The 26,962-nt window shown below is 45.1% G+C and overlaps 1 protein-coding gene across 1 annotated transcript in view; it reads right to left on the bottom strand.

The window, feature by feature from the left end:
* Positions 1-4,758: 4,758 nt before the first annotated feature.
* LOC309569120 (uncharacterized protein) overlaps positions 4,759-26,962 on the bottom strand; it is a gene marked incomplete at both ends in the record, with an annotated part of 53,652 nt that continues 31,448 nt past the window's right edge. The window contains 1 exon segment of the mRNA XM_082274882.1: positions 4,759-5,704. Coding sequence (XP_082131008.1) covers positions 4,759-5,704 — 946 coding nt within the window.

The following is a 26,962-nucleotide window of genomic DNA, read 5'->3' as shown; positions in this document are numbered from 1 at the left end:
CCGGGCATAAAGATTTGTGCTGGGAGGGGGGATTTCAGCAAGGGTAGAAGATTTGTACTTGGAGGAGGGGGACTTTATTCTTAGAAAGTAAGCATGCAGATTAGTGCTCATTTTTTTTGGGGTGGGGAAGATTTTTGCTGATACATAATGCTCATACATCTTGGGGTGGGCACAGTTTGGCATGTGCGCCTTGGGCTTTAGGTGACCTCGTCCCGGCACTGGATATAGTCTACCTGTACGGGTGGAGCGCCTCCAACAAGTGGACCGAATTGACAGTTTAATTATGGTTTTATGAAGTATAAATTAATAATGAATCATGGAGGAATTCAGGAGTGTGATTCCAATGGTAGAGTATTATATGTGGGTTATGTTTATGTAGAGTATGTATAGAAGTTTGTTGGCATTTCACCAAATTTCCTCTTATTTTTCTAGATCTAGTACTCAACACAGGGAACCCTTCTACTTAAACCTACTGTAAATTTGTGTTTAGCGAATGGATCGGTAGTGATAGTCTTAAGGTAACTACAGGGCTTCTTTTCTCAGAAAATAGGTGCAGGAACCTAACCACGACCCCCCAACGCCCCCCCCCCCCCACACACACACCCTCCAAACCGCATTTAATAGTGGGTGGGGTCAAATTTTACTAACAGTGACTGGATCTTAAGGGGGGGGGGGGGCAAAAAATACCAGAGTGCACTGGGTACCAAGTGCAGAGTTTGGGGGTAGTTTACACACAGAGTGCAGTGTTTAGGGGCACGCTATGTGCAGAGATCGGGGCTGTGCAGGGGTGCGCTGCATATAGAGTGCAGAGTTCAGCCTTCTTCCACAGATGCTTACCCCTGCACCCCCATCCACATCTCACTTTCCCCTCTGTTCAGCTCTGACCTCTGAATGCAACCCCCCCATTCTCCACTGCCCCTATCTTCTCCCCTCCTTCAAAGCTCCACCATCTTCCACATATCATACTTTTATTCCTTTATTGAGCTGGATGATCTCCGACTCTCTCACTTGCAGGGAGATCATCCAGTGGGGGTGTAGACGTCCACACTGTGCCCAGGCACCTGCATCCCCCTTGTCCCCATCCTACACTCAGTAGTAAGCCGCTCAGGAGATCAGATCTGTGGGAGCCGTTGGGAGACAAGTTGTCACTTGTAAACACAGAAGCCATTCTTTTGTGTTTACAAGTGATAATGGTGAGCAGAGATCAGAGGGCTGAACCAGAGGTGGTGGAACTGAGTTCCACCAAGTTCAGGCTGAAAAAAAATGCCCTGGGTATCTATAAATGTCTGATACTAGGTGCTTCCAGAGGGAGCCTTCAAGGTTCTTTAAATGAGCTTAGAAAAGGTCAATTGTTTGGAGATGGAACAAACAATGTTTAATTTGAAGGTATCCAAATAAGGGTTTGGAGAGTAGATTTAAAGAAGATTTAAAGAAGATTGTCATCCTGAAAGGACAAAAGAGTCCTACTGCTTATGTGGATGACATTTTTTCATTTTGGATAAAGCATGGGAGGGTGTGCCATTGCCAGTGCCATTGCCGAGATTGTCCTTCACTTACTGTCCCATATCACAACAGGAAGTGAGAGGAAATCCCTGCAAATTAAGGGAATTCCTTGGGGACCCCCAAGTCACCAGAACTAGCATCCCCATTGAAAGATTTTCTCACTATTACTTTTCTAGGGACAACCCAAAATAAAAACTGACAAGCCTTCTAATCAGTCTCCACTCTGTCCAAAACTAAAAAAAAAAAAGTTTTGCCTTTAGTTATACTTCAACGCTAGTATATAAGGATGGCGTAAAGTTAAAAGTGGTCATTGAGGAGGCCATGGAGGATAAGCTAAATTTTGAATTGCAGTGTAGCCACCCAGTTTTAATGAGGATCATAAGGGACAAAGGGAATGTTCTTTTGAAAAGGTTGACCACAGTAGAGAGTTGGGGTGAACTGGTGCAATCCTAAGGCTATTGATCTTGTGCTATCTATTTAGAGGGTGGAGGGTTGACCATAAGGTCAAGTGGTGCAGGTGAGATGCTTGTTAATTTTTCCTTTTATTGGAAAAGCCAAGGATCCCCCTGAGATTTTGAGGATAGGAGAAATTGTCCAGCTACCCTGTGTCTGTTATCATGCCAAGTAAAGTTCAATCGGTCTTGCTGTAAAGCTTTGAATCTAGTGTATTTTGGGAAATTCAGAAGTAGGAAGGGAAGTTTTTTTACATGTTAATGCTGATGTATGTTCAACAGTTTTTTACAGCATCTCCACATGTACTTTCTACAGTCAGTAAGTTGTGAAAACTGTGTGCTTGACAAACCTGGCTGTCATGAACTTGCAATAGCGTTTGGCAGCTTACCTGTTCCTTCATGTCTGCATTAGAGGCCAGATTCCCTTTCTGGTTCCTTTTTATCATCTCTCCTTCCCGTTCAGGCCCCACCCCAGGCCATCACAGGAAGTCTATATTAACCAGCGCACTGCAGGTCTGCTTTGCTGTTCAACAGTGCTTGTTAGTTGTCTTCCTGTCTGCCGTGTGTACCGACTTTGGCTTGTCTCTGACTATTCCTGTTTGCCTGTTACCCTGACCTTCGGCCTTTCCCTTGGTTACCCTCGTCTGTCTGTTGCCCCGACCTCGGCTTACCCATCACCATTCCGTGTGTCCTGAGTGGCTGCTTCCCCTCTCTCCCTATGGAGCGTGACCCAGGGGACCCCAGGGGCCACGACCTTGGCCCAGCTGCAGCCAAGTCCATCCTCACCACTAGAGGCTCTGGTGAACACCTGCTGGGTCTTAGACTCCGCGCCCTAGGGAATCTTGGGCTCACGTTCCGGTCCACCGGAAGCAGTCAGCTATCGGGTTCACTACCTTGCGCTGCACCCCTGCCTCCAACAGGGTGCAGTTGTCACCTGGCCACGTGTGACCTGACACTGGCATTAAGTTACTGGGCTTGGGGATGACTTGAGGACATTTCTATTTTCTGCTAATTCAAGTGCTCTCACGCTTTCCTGATTCTAGGCAATTTCTACCAAAACATACCTTACTACCAAAAACAGGTGGAGGGAGCCTCTGTTCAGGATTTTCCATGTTATTTAGTGAGCAGGGAAAGATGATGATGTGTTTTATTTTCACATTTCTATGTGAGTATTTTTATCCCTGGTTTTAGTACAATAAATTGTTTGAAATAGAGAGTACTATGGTTTCTCTTTATTTTCTGGTTATACGCGATTGATGGATATCTGAGGAGTCCATTTTGGGTCAAAGTACATCCAGAGGAAGACCATCAGTGAGATTCAGAGGGACATAGTTACAGGCATTTCAGGCCTTGTTGTGGGGCCATTGCTTGGAGGTGAGCTGGCATTTTAGCCATAGGTGGAGGTCAGTGAAGTCACTGGATTATAGGACTGTTTAACACGATTGAATATTGCACGATGGTGGATTTCTATTATTTTATTGGGACTATGCACATTAGATTGCGCTACACTTGATGTGATATTTTTATTTGCCACAGGAATACTGTCAAGGTTTTCCCCACAGACTTTGCCCCACAGCAAGGCTCTTTCCCATGTTTCTTTAATGACCTCTAGGGGTGATGTTTTTGTTGTTTTAATTTTTGGGGAGATACTCCAAAAAAACTGAACTGTGTACATTTGAAGACTAAAGCCCCGTACACACGATAAGAAATTCGGAAGGGAAGATTCGTCCGACGACCAATCTGCCGATTTTCGAATTGTTAGTATGGTGCTTTCGACAGCCCTCCAAAAAAACTGAACTGTGTACACTTGAAGACTAAAGGCCCGTACACACGATAAGAAATTCGGAAGGGAAAATTCGTCCGACGACCGACCTGCTGATTTTCGAATTGTTAGTATGGTGCTTTCGACAGCCGACTTCGACTTTTCGGCTGACAAAATCCTGATGTGCAGGCTATAAAATTTTTGTTGTCCGTAATACAACGTCCGATTTTCGTCTCATTAGTACAGATTTCGACGGAAAAAAATCTTAAGAGCAAGACTAGGCATGCTCAGAGACGAAAGAACACATACAAAGCAATCCAACACATGACATCACTTCTGAAGTAGAATTCTGTCATATGGGAAAATTTGTATGAAAAAAACCTCTTCACTTTCCACATCAGACTAGCATGCCACAAAAAAACAGACGACCGGTCGGCGGAAATTCGTAGCGTGTGTATGGGGCTTTAGGTATTCTTCAGGGCAAGCTATAACAAAGTCTGTGCTTGTAGCAAACTGTAGACTTCAGCTTTAAGGTAACAGTAGTAGTAGCAGCTAACTGTACACTTTTCTTAGAGTCACAAGAGCAGAGTCCCTTTAACAGAAGATCAGATGGACAAAGCTCTTCAGGGCACCAGCTGGTGTCCCCTTTAATTAGACCCACAGCTGACTCTCTATAGCACCAGAAGGATAGCAGAAAGCACAATGGTCTCCAAGATCTCTTTAGAATGTCTGTACTCACACAAAGCCCAAGAACAGCTGGTTGTCTCCTTACCAGACTAGATCTTCAGCGGAAGCCCCCCTCTTTAGCTTTCTTTAGCTCCAGGGTCTCAGCATGCAGGCCCTCAGGTGGCCCACCTTAGGCCTTACAACAGCAGACATAACAGCAGTGCCTAAAAGGGCAGTGTGCCCCCCTCAGCGGTTACCTGAAAGTATTATATTACGCTTTACTTATCTTGCATACACATAAGATGAAAAAAAAATTATTTTGACAGGTCCAATTTTATATTGTATTATATGGCACCATATTGACCAATTAATTCTTTAACTCTTCATGAGCAGTCTCCTTTTCAAAGTCCCTTTAACATCTTTGTTCCTGATACTATAGATGATGGGATTCAGCATTGGTGTCACCACAGTATAAAGCAAGGAAATTGCTCGATCGCGATCTGGGAAGAAGCTGGACTGAGGTCGTAAGTACATAAAAGCAATGGTACCAAAGTAGAGCGAAACCACAGCCAGATGCGAGCCACAGGTGGAGAAGGCCTTATACCGTCCTTTGTTGGAGCGAATCTTCAGGATGGAGGAGATGATGTTGAAATATGAGATAAGAGTCAACAGAAATGCACAGAGAACAATCCCACCAGAGACGTAAACAGTAACTTCGTTAATAAAGGTGTCACTGCAGGAGAGTCGGAAGAGTGGAAGCATCTCGCAGAAGAAGTGATTGACCAGCTTTGACTTGCAGTACGGGAGCTGGAAGGTCAAGACTGCGTGGATCACAGAGTTCAGGAAGCTCACAGTCCACGAGAAAGCAGCCAGAGAAATGCATATTAGTTTGTGCATGATAATTTGGTATCGTAAAGGGTGGCAGATGGCCACGTATCGGTCGTAGGCCATGACGGTTAAAATGATGCACTCCGTTGCTCCAAGAGCAAGGGAAAAATACATCTGTGAGGCACATCCTAGGAAGGAAATACTTTTGTCCTGAGATAAGGTATTCGCAAGTATTTTAGGCACAATGGTGGAGGAGAAGCAGATGTCAATGAATGAAAGGTTGGTGAGGAAGAAGTACATCGGAGTGTGCAGCTGGCTGTCAATCCTTACAAGTACAATGAGGAGAAGATTTCCTGACAATGTGATGGTGTAAATGATTAGGAATATTAGGAAGTATATGACTTGAAGGTACGGGATGCTTGAGAGACCAAGAAGAATGAAGGAGCTCATGTAAGTTTGGTTATATGGTTCCATTACCCTCTTTAGAATGTACCTGTGAAGGGCAAAAGGTGCAACTGAGAACTGCTTTATCTGTTAAAAGATTTGTAATTACTTTGAGCCAGTCTTGTGATTCACTTACCTCTGCCAGACAACACCTTTATTCCATTTACTACAATTTTCTCCACTGCTGTCAAAGCAGTTAATCTCGGCCAAGAACCTTACCCAGCCTACTGATAAATGTGGATTTACAGGAGGCTAATATAAAGGCAGACCGGACAGGATAGGAATGAGATGAGTGGTTTAGGAAAGACTGATTTTGGAGAGAATGTAACAATTTTGCCAACATTTTGGTATGGTGGAAAGACCCAATTTCGATAGAGCTGCTTAGGCAAAGTAGAAGTATGGCCAAAGTTTTTTTAGGCTGTACTTCTCCTATGGATCACAGGAGTGCAGTGGGTTCTGCACTCCTGTGACCCGTTTTCAGCCGACAGCGGGCTAAAGCCTGCTGTTGTCTGATGTCAGTCAGCTGGTCCAGGTTCTGGAAAGATCCCAACTTTACAGTTGGGATCCACCCAGATGCTTTGATCGGCAGCTGGCTCAAACTCTCAGCGAGCCGCTGGGAGACTGAGCCAGCCCCTCCACAACCTGGCACTCCAGTGAGAACTGGAGGGGCAGAACAAATAGCAGTTGACTAACAGTCACCGCTCTCTGCTCACTGAAGACTAAGAACTGAGCGAATAGCGGTCTTTTATCACACAGTTCTCAGTCTTAGAGGCGGTGGGGAACCAATGCTGCGCCCACCTAGGTGGAGTATTTTTTTTTTTTTAAAGAACCCCAAACTTCTCTTTTAAATGTGTTTTTAAAAAACCTAGTGTTCATGTGCTTGGGCTTTTTGAATTAGGGTGTGCACCCCAAGGCTCAAACACACATGTGTATATCTGTGTGTGCTATATATACATTATCATACCAAAAGTATTGTGACGCCTGCCTCTCCAGGCACATGAACTTTAATGGCATCCCAGTCTTAGTCTGTAGGGTTCAATATTGAGTTGGCTCACCCTTTGCAGCTATAATAGCTTCAACTCTTCGGGGAAGGCTGTCCACCAGTTTTAGGAGTGTGTCTATGGGAATGTTTGACCATTCTTCCAGAAGCGCATTTGTAGGGTCAGACACTAATATGGGCGAGAAGACCTGGCTCGCAGTCTCCGCTCTAATTCATCCCAAAGGTGTTCTATGTGGTTGAGGTCAGGACAGGTAAGTCAAGTTCCTCCACCCTAAACTTGCTCATCCATGTCTTTATGAACCTTGCTTTGTGCACTGGTCCAAATCATGTGGTGGAGGAGGGGGATTATGGTGTGGGGTTGTTTTTCAGGGGTTGGGCTTCGCCCTTAGTTCCAGTGAAGGGAACTCTTAAGGTGTCAGCATACCAAGACATTTTGGACAATTTCATGCTCTCAACTTTGTGGGAACAGTTTGGTGATGGCCCCTTCCTGTTCCAACATGACTGTGCACCAGTGCACAAAGCAAGGTCCATAAAGACATTGATGAGTGAGTTTGGGGTGGAGGAACTTGACTGGCACAGAGACCTGACCTCAACCCGATAGAACACCTTTGGGATGAATTAGAGTGGAGACTGCGAGCCAGGCCTTCTTGTCAACATCAGTGCCTGACCTCACAAGTGCACTTCTTGAAGAATGGTCAAACATTCCCATAGACACACTCCTAAACCTGGTGGACAGCCTTCCCAGAAGAGTTGAAGCTGTTATAGCTGCAAAGGGTGGGCCAACTCAATACTGAACTCTACAGACTAAGACTGGGATACAATTAAAGTTCATGTGTGTGTAAAGGCAGGCGTCCCAATACTTTTGATAATATAGTGTATGTATGTATGTGTGTGTATATATATATATATATATATATATATATATATATATATATATATATATGTGTATATATATATATATACACACACTGTATGCACACACAGACACACACATATGGATGGTGTCAGTTGGGGCGGTGGATGGTTGGTGTCAGTAGTGCATAGATTAGAGTCAGTAGGGCAGTACACAGTGTCAGTATTTTTTTTATTTTTATTTTTTTACAATTTGTTAGGAGCCCCATTGAGAGGGCTTTGGTGAAATATCACTTTTAAAACAGAGGAAGGGACTGAGGACAGCGATTCCCCAATCCCTTTCTCTGCAGCCTCAGCTGCACTGGACAGTGAATTAATGGGAAGTGCTCTGTACTAAGCGGCTTCCTGTTCATTCATAAACTGAACCATATTAAACAGTTTACTATGCTTCAGTTATGAATGGACACAGGAGTGATCAGTACCAATCACTCACTGTGTTTATTCAAGAAAGGAAAGGGCTGGTAAATTAAATTTTTACTGTCCTCTTCCTCCCCCATTCTCTATCCTGAAACATGAGGGGCCTGGGCAGCAGGGAATCTGTGTGACATGGGGTAATTAGAGCGTGCCCAGACACACCTTGCACACCCCATGAGTACACCTATGATGCTAATGAAGGGCTATTTTTTGCCACAAGAACAGGTCCACAATAGATTACAATAGTTTCTGTTACCCTCAGGAGCCCATTGCACCCATCCAAATCCACCTTCGTTTGCATTCCCTATTGACGCCAATGCATTTCACCAAAATAGTGAAACTTTGTCAAACTCCCCTCATTTTTACAGAAATTTTTGGGAAATGGGAAATTCTCAGCTTTGCTCATCCATAATTTGGGGTCACAGGAGAGTAATCTAAAGACAGATTTGGGATTACAGAAGGTTTATATAAAATCAGACTTTGGTACCATTTAAAAAAAAGAATTAAAAGAGAAGTGTGGGTCTTTGAAAAAATAAACAATTATACTCACCTAGATGGCTGCAGCATCTATCCAGTGCTGCAGCTGTCCCCTGCCGGCTCTACACAGAGAACTGAGCGATCAAAGACCTCTGATCCCTCAGTTTTCGGGTCCTCGCTGAGAACAGAGCAGTGATGGTCAGTCACCGCTCTGTGCTCTTCCCCTCCAGCGCTGAGCTGGGGAGGGGGCAGGAGTGGCTGGCTCAGTTTCTCAGTGCCACACTGACAGGCTAAACCGGCTGCTGGTCAGGTGGATCCCAGCATTATTGTCGAGATCCCTACAGAGCCTGGAATGGCTCTGTGACGGCAGCCAACAACGTCTGGGTCACAGGAGTGCAGACCTACAGTCAGTGCACTTCTGTGACCCATATGAGAAGTTGGGTCAAAAGAGCTTTGGCCCTCCTCTAAGTATTAAGACTGCTATAATCACCTAACATATGGTGCTTTCCCCTGCAGACTCACTGCCCTGACTTCTAGCCCTGAATTGAAAGGGCAATAGACGCCTGATATTTGGTGCTGTCCCCTATAGAATTAGATATTATGGCTCCTGGCCATTGCTCTTCGCTAAGTGTCATTTAACCCAGAAGAAGAATGGTAGCCAGCAGGGGAGGACTGGGCCAGGGGGCAGGGGGGCAATTGCCCCCCTGGGCCGTTCTGTTGGCCTGTAAAAAGGCTGCACCGCTTCTGCCACAGACATGCCTAAAGGATTCCTGGTGAAGAAAAGTAAAAAGTCCCCGCCACTGACCTACTGAGTGCAGGATGAAGACGAGGACAGATTGTGGATTGTGTAAACTGTGTCTAAGCAGAGGCCGATTCCATGCCTCACTGAAGACTCTCCCCCGGCCAACCCCAACCGAGCTGTCCCAAGCTCACCCCAACCGCCCCCTGCTGGCCAGGTCAGGAACCCGGATTCAGACGGTGGGTAGAGAGTACCTGGAGCAGGTCTTCAGTCTGAAATGGGGGTCAGAAGGATCCCGGGAAGAGGGAGAGTAGGATGGGGGCCAAGTCGCTACACCATGGGCCTCTGGATTGTACTTGCCCCATGGACTGAAAGTTGCCAGTCTGCCCCTGGTAGCCAGAAGCCAGGAGAGTGATTCTGTGGGGTTAAGCACCTGATGTCAGGTGATGATGTCCTTAAAAATTGAGGCATCGGGACTTCACCCTCCACACTGGGTACACAGAGGAATGCCGCAGAGGGCACCACCATGCCATTACAGAATGTCATTACACCATGTCATTGGGATCCTCCCATCACTGGAGGAAGACGACAGGACATGGTGGACATGGACATTACAGTGCCTTGCGAAAGTATTCGGCACCCTTGAACTTTGTGACCTTTTGCCACATTTCAGGCTTCAAACATAAAGATATAAAACTTTAATTTTTTGTGAAGAATCAACAACAAGTGGGACACAATCATGAAGTGGAACGAAATTTATTGGATATTTCAAACTTTTTTAACAAATAAAAAACTGAAAAATTTTGGTTTCATCTGACCAGAGCACCTTCTTCCACATGTTTGGTGTGTCTCCCAGGTGGCTTGTGGCAAACTTTAAACAACACTTTTCATGGATATCTTTAAGAAATGGCTTTCTTCTTGCCACTCTTCCATAAAGGCCAGATTTGTGCAGTATACGACTGATTGTTGTCCTATGGACAGAGTCTCCCACCTCAGCTGTAGATCTCTGCAGTTCATCCAGAGTGATCATGGGCCTCTTGGCTGCATCTCTGATCAGTCTTCTCCTTGTATGAGCTGAAAGTTTAGAGGGACAGCCAGGTCTTCGTAGATTTGCAGTGGTCTGATACTCCTTCCATTTCAATATTATCGCTTGCTCAGTGCTCCTTGGGATGTTTAAAGCTTGGGAAATCTTTTTGTATCCAAATCCAGCTTTAAACTTCTCCACAACAGTATCTCGGACCTGCCTGGTGTGTTCCTTGTTTTTCATGATTCTCTCTGCGCTTTAAACGGACCTCTGAGACTATCACAGTGCAGGTGCATTTATACGGAGACTTGATTACACACAGGTGGATTCTATTTATCATCATTAGTCATTTAGGTCAACATTGGATCATTCAGAGATCCTCACTGAACTTCTGGAGAGAGTTTGCTGCACTGAAAGTAAAGGGGCTGAATAATTTTGCACTCCCAATTTTTCAGTTTTTTATTTGTTAACAAAGTTTGAAATATCCAATAAATTTCGTTCCACTTCATGATTGTGTCCCACTTGTTGTTGATTCTTCACAAAAAATTACAGTTTTATTTTTTATTTTTAATTTTATTTATTTATTCAAAAGAGACAATGAAAGTATTCCAGTACATTTCAAGTCCAATCTACATTGTAAAGCATTTAACACAAGATTATTTCCAACATCATCTGTTAAATCAAATTCAATCGAAATTATAGGACTTAATTGATACAATTAACTAAAGTCATCGATACTCTCCATTGTCCCTAATATTTTCTAACGTTATTTAATAAAACAAGAAAAAGAGAGAAGAAAAAACAAAAAAACAAAAAAAAAAACACAAACAAAAAAAAAAAAAAAAAAAAAAACACAAAAAAACAAAAAACAAAAAAAAAAATGTAAATTAAAAATCTCTCCCTCTCCCCTCCCCCCTCTACTGTTATCATATTAACACTTTAGCTCTTTATCATTTATGTCATCAGTTCCTGTCTCTACGTAGTACTCCCCTAAATTCAAGTCAGAATCCCTAAATGGGGTTATACTTATATGTCCTCCTCTCATCTTATATTCCCAAAGGTCTCTGTTTATAAGCTTCCTCTTTTTCTTCTCTTCTATTCACTTTCCCTTTTATATTTCCTTCAAAGGGACTCTGATCATCCATACCGATATAGGTGTTCACCCTCCCCTCCCTCTTTCCCTACCCACTATATTTAGTGGGTGGGGTACACATTGGGGGGTCCGATATATCTCCTCCTCTGTATAGTACCCAAACTCCCCGTGTCTAGATTAGGAGGGGATGAACTGCTCCCTTGAAGAAAGGAGATGTTCTTGGGGGTAATGTAAGGGGGGTTCCTCGATCCACGGAAGTTTCTCCTAGGTTTAGTAATCCCTTCGCTCAGAACAGCCTCCCCCAAATCTTATTTCTAAGTGTCTTCCCCTTCCCTTGGTGTTCCCTATTGTGTTCTCTTATATTCCTTGTATCTGTGTAATCCTGTGTCGTGTGATACTGTGTTTTTTTTTTTTTTTCTTTCTCTTTATAAATTATCATTCGTGTTCAAGGCTACCTACCATTAACCACTTGCCGACCGCCGCACGACTATCTACGTCGGCGGTCAGCCCCTCACAGGCAAACTAACGTAGGGCTACGTCGCTTGCTTGTGAGGGTCTAGGGAGCGAGCGCGCGCCCCCGGAGGCGCGCTCCCGCTCCCGCGTGGTCACGGACCCCCCCGCGTGTGTGACCAGCGGACCCGATGTCCGCCGGCCACTCGGCGATCGGCGGGGGAGAGGGAGAATGTTAGGCAGCTTGTGTAAACAAGCCACCTGTCATTCTCCTCGCTGTAAAGACACTGATCACATGGATCTACTATGTAGATCCGTTGATCAGTGTCCTTACAGCTCAAGCCACAGCCAATCACAGTAGAAAGCACACCCCTAGGGACACACACAGCCCCTCCCTCCCAAATAAAGTTAACCCCTTCACTACCAGTGTATTTTTACAGTAACAGTGCATATATATAGCACTGATTACTGTAGAAATGTCACTGGTAACCCCAAAAGTGTCAAAAATGTCAGTCAAGGGTCCGATCTGTCCGCCGCAATGTCGCAGTACCGCAAAAAAAATCGCAGATCGCCGCCATTACGCGTTAAAAAAAAAAACAACAAAAATGACATAAATCTTTCCCTTTGTTAGTAAACGCGATAACTTTTGCGCAAACCAATCAAAATACGCTTTTTGCGATTTTTTTTACCAAACATAGGTAGAATAAAACAAATTGGCCGAAAATGTTAAAAAATTTAGATTTTTACATTTTTTTGGGGGAATTTCATATAAAAAAATGTGAAAAATAGTGCTATTTTTGCAAAATTTACGCTCTTTTTTTGTTTATAGCGCGTGATCAAAAAATCGCACAGGTGATCAAATACCACCAAAAGAAAGCTCTGTTTGTGGGAAAAAAAGGACACCAAATTCGTTTAGGTACAGCGTCGCACGACCGCGCAATTGTCCGTTAAAGTCACGCAGTGCCGAATCGCAAAATACCCCCTGGTCGGAATGGGGGTAAAATCTTCCGGGGCTTAAGTGGTTAAATAGTCTCGTTAACTAATACCTTTAAAAATTACAGTTTTATATCTTTATGTTTGAAGCCTGAAATGTGGCAAAAGGTCGCAAAGTTCAAGGGGGCCGAATACTTTCGCAAGGCACTGTACATGGTGGACATGAAGTGAGGTCATGGGAGATCACCAAATCTGGCCAAAGACACCTGGAAAAAGGCATTGGTTGAGTCCAGTCTGCTGTTGTTGGATGACAGAAAACCTCCAATGACTTTCACCCATAGGTGTGCATTAGGGTTTGCACCTCAAAGCTCAAACACATATGTGTGTGTGCATGTGTATTTACACTCACCAGTCACTTTATTAGGTGCACCTTGCTAGTGCCGGGTTGGACCCCCTTTTGCCTTCAGAACTGCCTTAATTCTTTGTGACATAGATTCAACAAGGTGTTGGAAACATTCCTCAGAGATGTTGGTCCATATTGACATGATACCATCACGCAGTTGCTGCAGATTTGTTGGCTGCACATCCATGATGCAAATTTCCCGTTCCACCACATCCCAAAGATGCTCTATTGGATTAAAATATGGTGAGTGTGGAGGCCATTGGAGTACAGTGACCTCATTATCATGTTCATAAAAACCAGTAGTGAGATGATTTGAGCTTTGTGACATGGTGCATTATCCTGCTGGAAGGAGCCATCAGAAGATGGGGACACTGTAGTCATAAAGGGATGGACATGGTCAGCAACAATACTCAGGTAGGCCGTGGTATTTAAACTATGCTTAAATGCTACTAAGGGGCGCAAAGTGTTCCAAGAAAATATCCCCCAAACCATTATACCACCACCAGCCTGAACCGTTGATACAAGGCAGGATGGATCCATGCTTTCATGCTGTTTAGACCAATTTCTGACCCTACCATCTGAAAGTCGCAGCTGAAATCGAGACTTCCAATCTTCTATTGTCCAATTTTGGTGAGCCTGTTCGAATTGCAGCCTCAGTTTCCTGTTCTTAGCTGACAGGAGTGTCATCCATTGTGGACCTCTGGTGCTGTAGACCAGTGGTCCTCAACCCTGGTCCTCAGGGCCCACTAACAGGCCAGGTTTGCAAGATAACTGAAATACATTCCAGGTGATATCATTTGCTGCTCAGTGATTGCAGTATTCTAGTCTGCATCTCCCCAAAGTGATACTTAAAATCTGGCCTGTTAGTGTGCCCTGAGGACCGGAGTTGAGGACCACTGCTGTAGACCATCAAGGTTCTATGTGTTGTGCATTTAGAGATTGTATTCGGCATACCTTGGTTGTAATGAGTGGTTATTTGGCCTTTCTATCATTTGGAACCAGAGCTCCCATTCTCCTCTGACTTCTGACATCAACAGGGCATTTTCCTCTACACAACTGCCGCTCACTGGATATTTTCTCTTTTTCTGACCATTCTCTGTAAACCCGGGAGATGGTGGTGCGTGAAAATCCCAGTAGATCAGCAGTTTTTTAAATACTCAGGCCTGCCCGTCTGGCACCAACTATCATGCCACGTTCAAAGTCACTTAAATCCCCTTTCTTCCCTATTCTGATGCTCGGTTTAAACTTCAGCAAGTCGTCTTCCCCATGTTTAGATACCTAAATGCATTGAGTTCTGCCATGTAATGGCTGATTAGCAATTTGTGCTACCAAGCAATTGGACAGGTGTACCTAATAAAGTGACCGGTGTATACTGTCGGTGTCAGTAGAGCAGTGGACGGTGTCATTAGGACAGAGATTGGTGTCAGTAGGGCAGTGGATGGTGTCAGTAGTTTATTTTTTATTTCGTAGGAGCCCCGTTAGGGGGCTTTGGTGAAATATCAGGGGTTTAAACAGGGGGGATCTGCACCACACAAGGTGATTAAAGGTGTGCCCAGGCACACCTCACACAGCCTGGGTGCAGGGGTAACTACTGTAAGTGGCATAGTATTGAAGGTTAATATCTTTACAATGCTTATTGCTTGACTAAAAAGCACTGTTTTCTTTTTTTTTTTTTTAATCTTTTAAGCAAAACCAGAGTTTTACTGTTAATATACTTATCTTTTTTGTACCTAGAATTTGGCTTTACATTTATTTTTTTAAGTGTTTCTAAAAAAAAACCCCAAATATCCGCCAGTCACATGACTGTATTGGGAACTTTCTCTTCCTCTCGGAGGAGATACTAGCTTGTCACATTCCCAAGACCTACGGGAATCCTGTGTTTCTCTTTTTGGATATTGAGCTTGCTGATTACATGAAGGGGAAAACCGTTTTCCTGTCCCTTCCTCCTCTGCATGAGATGAAGAGAATGCAGGATGCAAGTAATCAAGCCTGCTTCTGTTTGACTTTAGTGGTCAAAAAAATTAGTGCCATTGTCCGAAAAATCAGTTCTGGCAATTAGAAAACCCTGCAAATAAAAAACATGTGAATTCAGATGGTTCCTACTGAGTCAGTGCAGGGCTCTAGACTATTACAATATAAATCAAATAGCATAAATAAGAGTATAGAGCAGGGTTGGGGAACCTTTTTTCTGCCAATGGCCATTTGGATATTTAAAAAATCATTTGGGGGCCGTACAAAATTATCAACTTAAAAATTTGCCTGTTATATTTGGTAAAACATTTAATTAACTCACCCCTAATGTCATGGCTGGAACTGCTTCTCTTTGCTGTGGGTACTACTGGCTGGTACTACTGTGGGTACTGCTTGCTCAGGCTGGTATTGATGGCTGGTTCTGTGCTGTGGGTACTGCTGGCTCAGGTTGGTACTGCTGTGGGTACTGCTGGCTGGTATTGCTGGGGGTACTGCTGGCTCAGGCTGGTACTGCTGTGGGTACTGCTGGCTCTGGCTGGTACTGCTGGCTCTGGCTGGTACTGCTGTGGGTACTGCTGGCTCTGGCTGGTACTGCTGTGGGTACTGCTGGCTCTGGCTGATACTGCTGGCTCTGGCTGGTACTGCTGTGGGTACTGCTGGCTCTGGCTGGTACTGCTGGCTCTGGCTGGTACTGCTGTGAGTACTGCTGGCTCTGGCTGGTACTGCTGTGGGTACTGCTGACTCTAGCTTGTACTGCTTGCTCTGGCTGGTACTGCTGGTTCTGGCTGGTACTGCTGGCTCTGGCTGGTACTGCTGGGGGTACTGCTGGCTCTGCCTGGTACTGCTGTGGGTACTTCTGGCTTTGGCTGGTACTGCTGGCACTGGCTGGTACTGCTGTGGGTACTGCATGCTCTGGCTGGTACTGCTGTGGATACTTCTGGCTCTGGCTGGTACTGCTGGCTCTGGCTGGTACTGCTGTGGGTACTTCTGGCTCTGGCTGATACTGCTGGCTCTGGCTGGTACTGCTGTGGGTACTGCTGGCTCTGGCTGGTACTGCTGTGGGTACTTCTGGCTCTGGCTGGTACTGCAGGCTCTGGCTGGTACTGCTGGCTCTGGTTGGTACTGCTGTGGGTACTGCTGGCTCTGGCTGGTACTGCTGTGGGTACTGCTGGCTCTGGCTGGTACTGCTGGCTCTGGCTGGTACTGCTGTGGGTACTTCTGGCTCTGTCTGGTACTGCTGGCTCTGGCTGGTACTGCTGGCTCTGGTTGGTACTGCTGGGGGTACTGCTGGCTCTGGCTGGTACTGTTGGTGGAAAACGCTGGCTAGGAGCGGCACCACGCTGGAGTAAGAGACGATGCTTCCTGTATTGGTCACAGGCGGAGTGCATTTGATATCACTCCATCTGTGACTCACTCAGACTGTCAGAACAGAGCTGGAACTATACAGGAAACATCGGCTCCATACTGACAGCTGAGCTGAGAGACACAGACTCAGCGGCACGGGGGCTGGACCAGATGATCCGATGATCCGTAGGCGGCCCGCGGGTCGAAGGTTCCCCACCCCTGGTATAGAGAGTCCCATAAAGGGGCAAAGTGCTCCAATTTGACACACATGGATGATCAAGTGCTAGAATTCCTCCACCAGTAGTGCAAGCCTCTCAGTACATACCACCAGCCAGATGTAACAACAAAAGGGGACAGTTCGAGAGCAACCAATGCGTCCCTCCAGGCTTGTCACTTCAGGACTCACTCACGGTCATCCTGTTCTTCAATTCTTCATAGATGTACAGACGCTGGAATCACCAGGCACTGGGTTACAGTGCTGCTTATGTAAGCAATTTTATACATTAATAAAGCACTTTATTTGCAACGGAGAGCCCTACATGTATGCTTTATTTTTATGACATGTACGGGGGAGTCCTGGAGTGACAAGCCTGGAAGGATACATTGGTTGCTCTTGATCTGTCCTATTTTGTTGATACGTCTGCACTGGTTCATTATATATTGCCTATTTTGGGATTAGATCATTTGACCCTGAGTGTACAGCTGCTGTTATCGCTTTTATTGTTTTTCGCTGATTTTATTAATATTTTACTGTTTCCTACTGAGTGCCACTCTATTTAATAGGACTCTTCTATAGAAGCCTGCTGAAAGATCAACATTTCTGGAAGTGTCAGTCTACTGTGTCCCCCACCTAGGGTGCCCACGTGTCCCAGGATTACCCGGGACTGTCCCACATTTGACATGTCTGTCCTGGGTCCCGGGCACCTTCATTCTGGCACATGGAATGAAATAGAGGACACAGCCAATCAGCCACACTACTAACTGCATCGCCGGAACTGGTTGCTAGGGCCGTCCTCCGCCTGTCGTCTTAGCAACCAGTGATGTCAGACTCTCAGCGTGAAGGTGACACAAGTGGGGGACAGTAATGAAGGTGACAAGTGAGGAGATATGAAGGTGGCACGGGACAATGAAGCTGACACAGGGGAACAACTGAGGGAATAGTAATGAAGAAGGTGACACAAGTGGGGGACAGTATTGAAGGTGACAAGTGAAGAGATATGAAGGTGACACAGGAACAACAAAGATGACACAGAGGAACAACTGAGGGAATAGTAATGAAGAAGGCGACACAGTGGGGGGACAGAAATGCAGGTGACACAGGAAACTAGGGAATAGTAATGAAGGTGACAAATAGGGAACTGAGGGGACTCTAATGAAGGCGACACAGGGAACTGAGGGAATAGTAATGAATGTGACACAGGAAATGGGGGAACAGTAATAAAGGTGACACAGGAACTGAGGGAACAGTAATGAAGGTGACACAGGAAACTAGGGAACAGTAATGAAGGTGACACAGGAAACTAGGGAACAGTAATGAAGGGGACATAGGAAACTAGGGAACAGTAATGAAAGGGACATAGGAAACTAGGGAACAATAATGAAGGTGACACAGGAACCAAGGGAACAATAATGAAGGTGACAAAGGAAACTAGGGAACAGTAATGAAAGGGACACAGGAAACTAGGGAACAGTAATGAAGGGGACATAGGAAACTAGGGAACAGTAATGAAAGGGACATAGGAAACTAGGGAACAGTAATGAAGGTGACACGGGAACTAAGGGAACAATAATGAAGGTGACAAAGGAAACTAGGGAACAGTAATGAAAGGGACACAGGAAACTAGGAAACAGTAATGAAGGGGACATAGGAAACTAGGGAACAGTAATGAAAGGGACATAGGAAACTAGGGAACAGTAATGAAGGTGACACGGGAACTAAGGGAACAATAATGAAGGTGACAAAGGAAACTAGGGAACAGTAATGAAGGTGACACAGGAAACTAGGGAACAGTAATGATGGTGACACAGGAAACTAGGGAACAGTAATGAAGGTGACATGGGAACTAAGGGAACAATAATGAAGGTGACAAAGGAAACTAGGGAACAGTAATGATGGTGACACGGGAACTAAGGGAACAATAATGAAGGTGACAAAGGAAACTAGGGAACAGTAATGAAGGTGACACAGGAAACTAGGGAACAGTAATGAAGGTGACACAGGAAACTAGGGAACAGTAATGAAGGTGACACAGGAAACTAGGGAACAGTAATGAAGGTGACACAGAAAACTAGGGAACAGTAATGAAGGGGACATAGGAAACTAGGGAACAGTAATGAAGGGGACATAGGAAACTAGGGAACGGTAATGAAGGTGATACAGGAAACTAGGGAACAGTAATGAAGGTGACACAGGGGAACTGAGGGAATAGTAATGAAGGTGACAAATAGGGAACTGAGGGGACTCTAATGAAGGCGACACAGGGGAAATGGAGGAATAGTAATAAAAGTGACACAGGAAATTGGGGAACAGTAATGAAGGTGACACGGGAACAGAGGGAATAGTAATGAAGGTGACACAGGGAAAATATTCTTAGTGTGCCTTTATTCACAGGATCATCTCCCTCTGGGACAACGTTACAAATTGTCTAAATTCCCAAGCTTACAGAATCGCATGGCAAGCATAGCTTTCCCCTCATTGTTATTCTGTACATTCTTAAAAATATCAAGTGCCTATACCATGAATTTTTTTTTTTCCGCTTGTGCAAAAATTACACGTGGTTCTCTGGGGTTAACCTAGTTTTCTAGCTTCCTTCTATATATTCATATTAAGGAGGGGCCTGTGGCAATAATGCGTACCATAATTAACCCTTTCTGTACTGGGCTGGAGCTGGACCAATGTGAAAATTGCCATACCTAAACTTTGGCAAAAAAAAGCACTTCAAATGAAAGCAGCAATTTTTAAATATTTAAAAAAAAATATATAAAATAATATAAAAATGGTAAATATGTTGTGTGAATAGGAACATGTCACATATAAAGTAAAGGTGTTATCTCAATTTGGCTGCAAAGGTGGAAATGCACTTTTAAAGTACTTTGTACTTTGTCCCAGCACCTGCTGTAAGAAATGTGCAGGAAAACACGTTAGGGCCCATCTGACACCTAATGCTGCAGGAATTTTGGAAGGGAGCCCTGTGATGAGTCTCTGAGAATGAAACATGAATTACTTTCACATAGAGTTCATGTAAGTGCTAATTTTTTTTGAATGTTTTAAATGGGTTGGAGAATGGAGTTTTATTTGATTTTCTACTTCTACTAGGCAAAACATAGAATATACAGTATTTCCATTGATTTAAAAGCACTGCTTCCTTTCCCAAGATAGAATATAATTTCAATTTCAATTTTTTTTTTCTAAAAACATTTTCTATTGGACTTTAAATGTTTTAAGAAAAAAAGAAAAAAAAATCAAAAATGTGACATTTAGTTTGTCCTAACTTACATATAAGCTCTCATTTCATAGCCTCCATATTGTTTTATTGGTTGAAGCCTCCGTATCTGAATTTTCATCACAATCTTCCCCTATGGGTAGGTTCAGTACTGAACAAATCTAAAAGTAACATTACTCTTTTTATAGGATTTCAAAGTAAGGCAAGTGACTAGGTAGAGATTTCGGGAGGTCATCTTTTTCCCAGTGCAATTAGAGGTCCCTGTGCCTGAAGCTCCGATGATACCTCTAATTGGAGTCCCTGCAGTATTCCATGAACTTATTGTAAATGATCTGTAATGATTAAACTCTTAAGTACAACCAAAGAAAACTTTTCTGTATATTATAAAAATAGTAAATATAGTAAAATATGCAATAGAATACAATTAAATTTTGATTGAGGTTTAAAGTAATCAAAGTCAAATATATGTGCACCCAATATCATATAGGATTAGTGTTGAGCGAACACGGACTGTATTATTCGTGTTCGTACCGAATAATTGTATTTTTTGTACCCGAACACGGACACGGACACTTTACTGTATGTTCGGGTAAAAATCCGTGTTCGGTCGTTTTATTTCCGGGTTTTGCATGCTTTGGCGCTCTTTTCATGGCGGGCTTTCAACAGCCAATCAACAATCGTTTAACTGGTGTGCCTTAAGCCATCCCAGCCATGCCTGCAAATGTCTCAGTAGCTGTGATTGGCCGTCTGAAGCATGTGACCAAGTCTTTATAAGTTCCAGGCAGCCGCAGCGTCTTCATTCTGCTGCTTAGATCAGGGACAGAGCACACATCAATGTGCTGGCTGCTGATTACGGAAAGACACGCAGGAAAAAAACATTTGTGTCCAGATAGAATTGAGGGACAGGTCGGAGTGTTTAGGCAGGGCGAGTTGTAGGCATTTTAGGGATAGAGTCTGCTGAATTATAGGGTCAGCGTCTTCTACAAACTACAATCGATATTGCTGTGTGGGGGGTGGGGTCTGCACTCAATCCGGATCTACGATCTCTTCTCAATCCTGTTAGGGAGAGGCTGCTGCTGAATTTTAGGGTCAGAGTGTTCTACAAACTACAATCGATATTGCTGTGTGGGGTGGGGTCTGCACTTAGTCCCGATCTACGATCTCTTCTCAATCCTATTAGGGAGAGGCTGCTGCTGAATTTTAGGGAAACTGTGTTCTACAAACTACAATCGATATTGCTGTGTGGTGTGGGATAGGAGATAGGCAGGTGTCAGTGATACACATCCATTTTTCTGTGTGTGAGCTGCAGTGAACACAATCTTTTTGGGCTGCAGTGAACACAATCTTTTTGGGGTGCAGTGAACAACGTCCTTTTTGGGGTGCAGTGAACAAAATCTTTTTGGGGTGCAGTGAACAAAATCCTTTTTGGGGTGCAGTGAACAACATCCTTTTTGGGGTGCAGTGAACACAATCTTTTTGGGGTGCAGTGAACAAAATCCTTTGTGGGGTGCAGTGAACACAATCTTTGTGGGGTGCAGTGAACACTATCTTTTTGGGGTGCAGTGAACATCCTTTTTGGGGTGCAGTGAACACAATCTTTGTGGGGTGCAGTGAACACAATCTTTTTGGGGTGCAGTGAACAAAATCCTTTTTGGGGTGCAGTGAACACAATCTTTGTGGGGTGCAGTGAACACAATCTTTTTGGGGTGGAGTGAACAAAATCCTTTTTGGGGTGCAGTGAACAACATCCTTTTTGGGGTGCAGTGAACAAAATCCTTTTTGGGGTGCAGTGAACACAATCTTTTTGGGGTGCAGTGAACAAAATCCTTTGTGGGGTGCAGTGAACACAATCTTTGTGGGGTGCAGTGAACACAATCTTTTTGGGGTGCAGTGAACAAAATCCTTTTTGGGGTGCAGTGAACAACATCCTTTTTGGGGTGCAGTGAACAAAATCCTTTTTGGGGTGCAGTGAACACAATCATTTTGGGGTGCAGTGAACAAAATCCTTTGTGGGGTGCAGTGAACACAATCTTTGTGGGGTACAGTGAACAGAATCTTTGTGGGGTGCAGTGAACACAATCTTTGGGGGGTACAGTGAACACAATCTTTTTGGGGTGCAGTGAACAAAATCCTTTGTGGGGTGCAGTGAACACAATCTTTGTGGGGTGCAGTGAACACAATCTTTTTGGGGTGCAGTGAACAAAATCCTTTTTGGGGTGCAGTGAACAACATCCTTTTTGGGGTGCAGTGAACACAATCTTTTTGGGGTGCAGTGAACAAAATCCTTTGTGGGGTGCAGTGAACACAATCTTTGTGGGGTACAGTGAACAGAATCTTTGTGGGGTGCAGTGAACACAATCTTTGTGGGGTGCAGTGAACAAAATCCTTTTTGGGGTGCAGTGAACAACATCCTTTTTGGGGTGCAGTGAACACAATCTTTGTGGGGTACAGTGAACAGAATCTTTGTGGGGTGCAGTGAACACAATCTTTGGGGGGTACAGTGAACACAATCTTTTTGGGGTGCAGTGAATAAAATCCTTTGTGGGGTGCAGTGAACACAATCTTTGTGGGGTGCAGTGAACACAATCTTTTTGGGGTGCAGTGAACAAAATCCTTTTTGGGGTGCAGTGAACAACATCCTTTTTGGAGTGCAGTGAACACAATCTTTTTGGGGTGCAGTGAACAAAATCCTTTGTGGGGTGCAGTGAACACAATCTTTGTGGGGTACAGGGAACAGAATCTTTGTGGGGTGCAGTGAACACAATCTTTGGGGGGTACAGTGAACACAATCTTTTTGGGGTGCAGTGAACAAAATCCTTTTAGGGTGCAGTGAACACAATCTTTGTGGGGTGCAGTGAACAAAATCCTTTTTGAGGTGCAGTGAACACAATCTTTGTGGGGTGCAGTGAACACAATCTTTGTGGGGTACAGTGAAAACAATCTCATACTTCTGAAGATTTGAGGGTGCTGCCTGTTCCATACTCCTCCTCCTACTGCTCAACCATCCTTTTAGGGGTACAAACAATAGTAATTGGGGCCTAGTGTGGTGGTGTACGTGTGAGATACATACACTTTCTTTTTGATCATATTTTCTATTCCGCTATTCAATTAAAACCTTTGGGGATCAATTAAATTGCGTGATAGTCTGTGTCGGTACGTGTGAGATCCACCTTTCCAAGTTTTTGGGGTTCATCTCATACTTCTGAAGATTTGAGGGTGCTGCCTGTTCCATACTCCTCCTCCTACTGCTCAACCATCCTTTTAGGGGTACAAACAATAGTAATTGGGGCCTAGTGTGGTGGTGTACGTGTGAGATACATACACTTTCTTTTTGATCATATTTTCTATTCCGCTATTCAATTAAAACCTTTGGGGATCAATTAAATTGCGTGATAGTCTGTGTCGGTACGTGTGAGATCCACCTTTCCAAGTTTTTGGGGTTCATCTCATACTTCTGAAGATTTGAGGGTGCTGCCTGTTCCATACTCTTCCTCCTACTCCTCAACCATCCTTTTAGGGGTACAAACAATAGTAATTGGGGCCTAGTGTGGTGGTGTACGTGTGAGATACATACACTTTCTTTTTGATCATATTTTCTATTCCGCTATTCAATTAAAACCTTTGGGGATCAATTAAATTGCGTGATAGTCTGTGTCGGTACGTGTGAGATCCACCTTTCCAAGTTTTTGGGGTTCATCTCATACTTCTGAAGATTTGAGGGTGCTGCCTGTTCCATACTCCTCCTCCTACTCCTCAACCATCCTTTTAGGGGTACAAACAATAGTAATTGGGGCCTAGTGTGGTGGTGTACGTGTGAGATACATACACTTTCTTTTTGATCATATTTTCTATTCCGCTATTCAATTAAAACCTTTGGGGATCAATTAAATTGCGTGATAGTCTGTGTCGGTACGTGTGAGATCCACCTTTCCAAGTTTTTGGGGTTCATCTCATACTTCTGAAGATTTGAGGGTGCTGCCTGTTCCATACTCCTCCTCCTACTCCTCAACCATCCTTTTAGGGGTACAAACAATAGTAATTGGGGCCTAGTGTGGTGGTGTACGTGTGAGATACATACACTTTCTTTTTGATCATATTTTCTATTCCGCTATTCAATTAAAACCTTTGGGGATCAATTAAATTGCGTGATAGTCTGTGTCGGTACGTGTGAGATCCACCTTTCCAAGTTTTTGGGGTTCATCTCATACTTCTGAAGATTTGAGGGTGCTGCCTGTTCCATACTCCTCCTCCTACTGCTCAACCATCCTTTTAGGGGTACAAACAATAGTAATTGGGGCCTAGTGTGGTGGTGTACGTGCGAGATACATACACTTTTTTTGATCATATTTCCTATTCCGCTATTCAATAAAAACCTTTGAGGATCAATTGAATTGCGGGATAGTCTGTGTTGGTACGTGTGAGATCCCCCTTTCCAAGTTTTTGAGGTTCATCTCATACTTCTGAAGATTTGAGGGTGCTGTCTGTTCCATACTCCTCCTACTCCTCATCCATCCTTTTAGGGGTAGAATCAATAGTAATTGGGGTCTAGTGTGGTTTTGTACGTGCGAGATACATACACTTTTTTGGATCATATTTCCTATTCCGCTATTCAATAAAAACCTTTCTAGGGCAAGATCTTAAATTACAGAAATATGAGGAGACCGTCAAATAAGGGCCGTGGCCTGGGTCGTGGTGCTGCTGGTAGAGCTCCTGTTGCAAGGAGAGGACGTGGTCGATCTGTGCCAGCTACACGCACAAGTGAAACACCTTCCTCAAGTGTGAGTAGGCGACAGAACCTGCATCAGTATTTGGTAGGGCATCATACGCCCCTAGAAGTGATGAGGCCAGAACAAGTGGAGGCGATAGTAGATTGGTTTGCTGCTGACAGTGCCTCCAGTTCCTTCACATTGTCTCCCACCCAGTCTACTGCAGAAAGGTCACAGTTGGCACCTGCAGCCGATGTCCAACCGTCTTTCACCTCACCCCCTTGCAAATCAGGCAAGCAGTCTGAGCCCCAAGCCATACAGCAGTCTCTTCTTCTTTTTGATGACTCTGTCAGCAGGGTTTCCCAGGGCCATCCACCTAGCTCTGCCCCAGAAGTGGAAGAGATTGAGTGCAGCGATGCCCAACCACTTATTTCTCAAGATGAGTACATGCAAGGATCATCGCAGCACGTCTCCGATGATGACGAAACGCAGGTGCCAACTGCTGCGGCGTTCAGCATTGTGGAGACCGACAAGGAGGGCAGGGGTGAAGACTGGGTGGAAGATGATGTGGAGGACGATGAGGTCCTCGACCCCACATGGAATGAATGTCATGCAGGTGACCTGAGTAGTTTGGAGGAAGAGGCGGTGGTCACACAGAGCCACCAGCACAGCAGAAGAGGGAGCAGGGTGCAGAAGCGGAGCGGCCGTGCCCTAGACACTACGCCCACTACTGCCCAACGCAGCATGGGAACGAGCGCACCAAAGTCAGCTCAAAGGAGTTCTCTAGCGTGGAAGTTCTTTAGAAAATGTGCTGATGACAGGACACGAGTGGTTTGCACCCTGTGCAATCAGAGCTTGAAGCGAGGCATAAACCTTCTCAACCTGAGCACAACCTGCATGATCAGACATCTAAGTGCAAAGCACGAGCTGCAGTGGAGTACACACCTTCAAAACCAAGAAACGTCTCTGGCTCATCCTGCTTCCTCTTCTGCTGCAGTCTCGGCCGCTCCAGCCACATCTGTAGTGATACCGGCACCTGCCACCCCGCAAACAGACGATCTGTCAGCAACACCACCACCTGGGTCACCATCAACCATCTCCACAATGTCCCGTGGAAGCGTTCAGCTTTCCATCTCCCAAACACTTGAGAGGAAGAGGAAGTACCCCCCTACCCACCCGCGATCCCTGGCCCTGAATGCCAGCATTTCACAATTATTGGCCTTTGAAATGCTGTCATTCCGTCTGGTGGAGACGCACAGTTTTAAAAACCTTATGTCGGTGGCTGTCCCACAGTACGTCGTGCCCAGCCGCCACTACTTTTCCAGGCAAGCCATCCCTTCCCTGCACAACCAAGTGGGGGAAAAAATCAGGTGTGCACTGCGCAACGCCATCTGTGCCAAGGTCCACCTAACTACGGATACGTGGACCAGTAAGCACGGTCAGGGGCGTTATATCTCCCTAACGGCACACTGGGTAAATGCAGTGGCGGATGGGCCTGAGGCGGATAGCAATTTGGCGCATGTCCTTCCACCACCGAGGATTGCAGGGCGCTTCAGTTTGCCTCCTGTTCCTAACTCCTCCTACTCCGCTTCCTCATCCTCTACCGCCTCCTCATCCGGACAGCGTAACACCTTCACCACCAACTTCAGCACGGCCAGGGGTAAACGACAGCAGGCAGTTTTACAACTTGCCTGTTTGGGGGACAAACCACACACCGCGCAGGAGTTGTGGAGGAGCATGGAACAGCAGACAAATGAGTGGTTGCTGCCAGCGAGCCTCAAGCCCGGTCTGGTGGTGTTCGATAACGGGAGAAATCTCATAGCAGCTCTGGGCCTAGCCGGTTTGACGCACATCCCTTGCCTGGCGCATGTGCTGAATTTGGTGGTGCAGAGGTTCCTTAAAAACTACCCCGATATGTCAGAGCTGCTGCAGAAAGTGCGGGCCGTTTGTGCGCACTTTCGGCGTTCTCACCCTGCTGCTGCTCGCCTGGCAGCGCTGCAGCGTAACTTCGGCCTTCCCGCTCACCGCCTCATATGTGACGTGCCCACAAGGTGGAACTCCACCTTGCACATGCTGGAAAGACTGTGCGAGCAGCAGCAGGCCATAGTGGAGTTTCAGCTGCAGCACGCACGCGTGAGTCGCTCTGCGGAACAGCACCACTTCACCACCAATAACTGGGCCTCCATGCGAGACCTGTGTGCCTTGTTGCGCTGTTTTGAGTACTCCACCAACATGGCCAGTGGCAATGACGCCGTTCTCAGCTTAACTATCCCACTTCTATGCCTCCTTGAAAAAACAATTTGGGCGATGATGGAAGAGGATGTGGCACAGGATGAGGAGGAGGAGGAGGATGAAGAGGTAACATTTCCAAGGCTTTCAGGGCAGTCATTCGCAAGGG

Source organism: Pelophylax lessonae (genome assembly GCF_965119305.1).
Source record: "Pelophylax lessonae genome assembly, chromosome: 13".
Classification (NCBI taxonomy): Eukaryota; Metazoa; Chordata; class Amphibia; order Anura; family Ranidae; genus Pelophylax; species Pelophylax lessonae.
The sequence above is the reverse complement of the archived record's forward strand: the minus strand, read 5'-3'. Positions and strand labels throughout refer to the sequence as shown.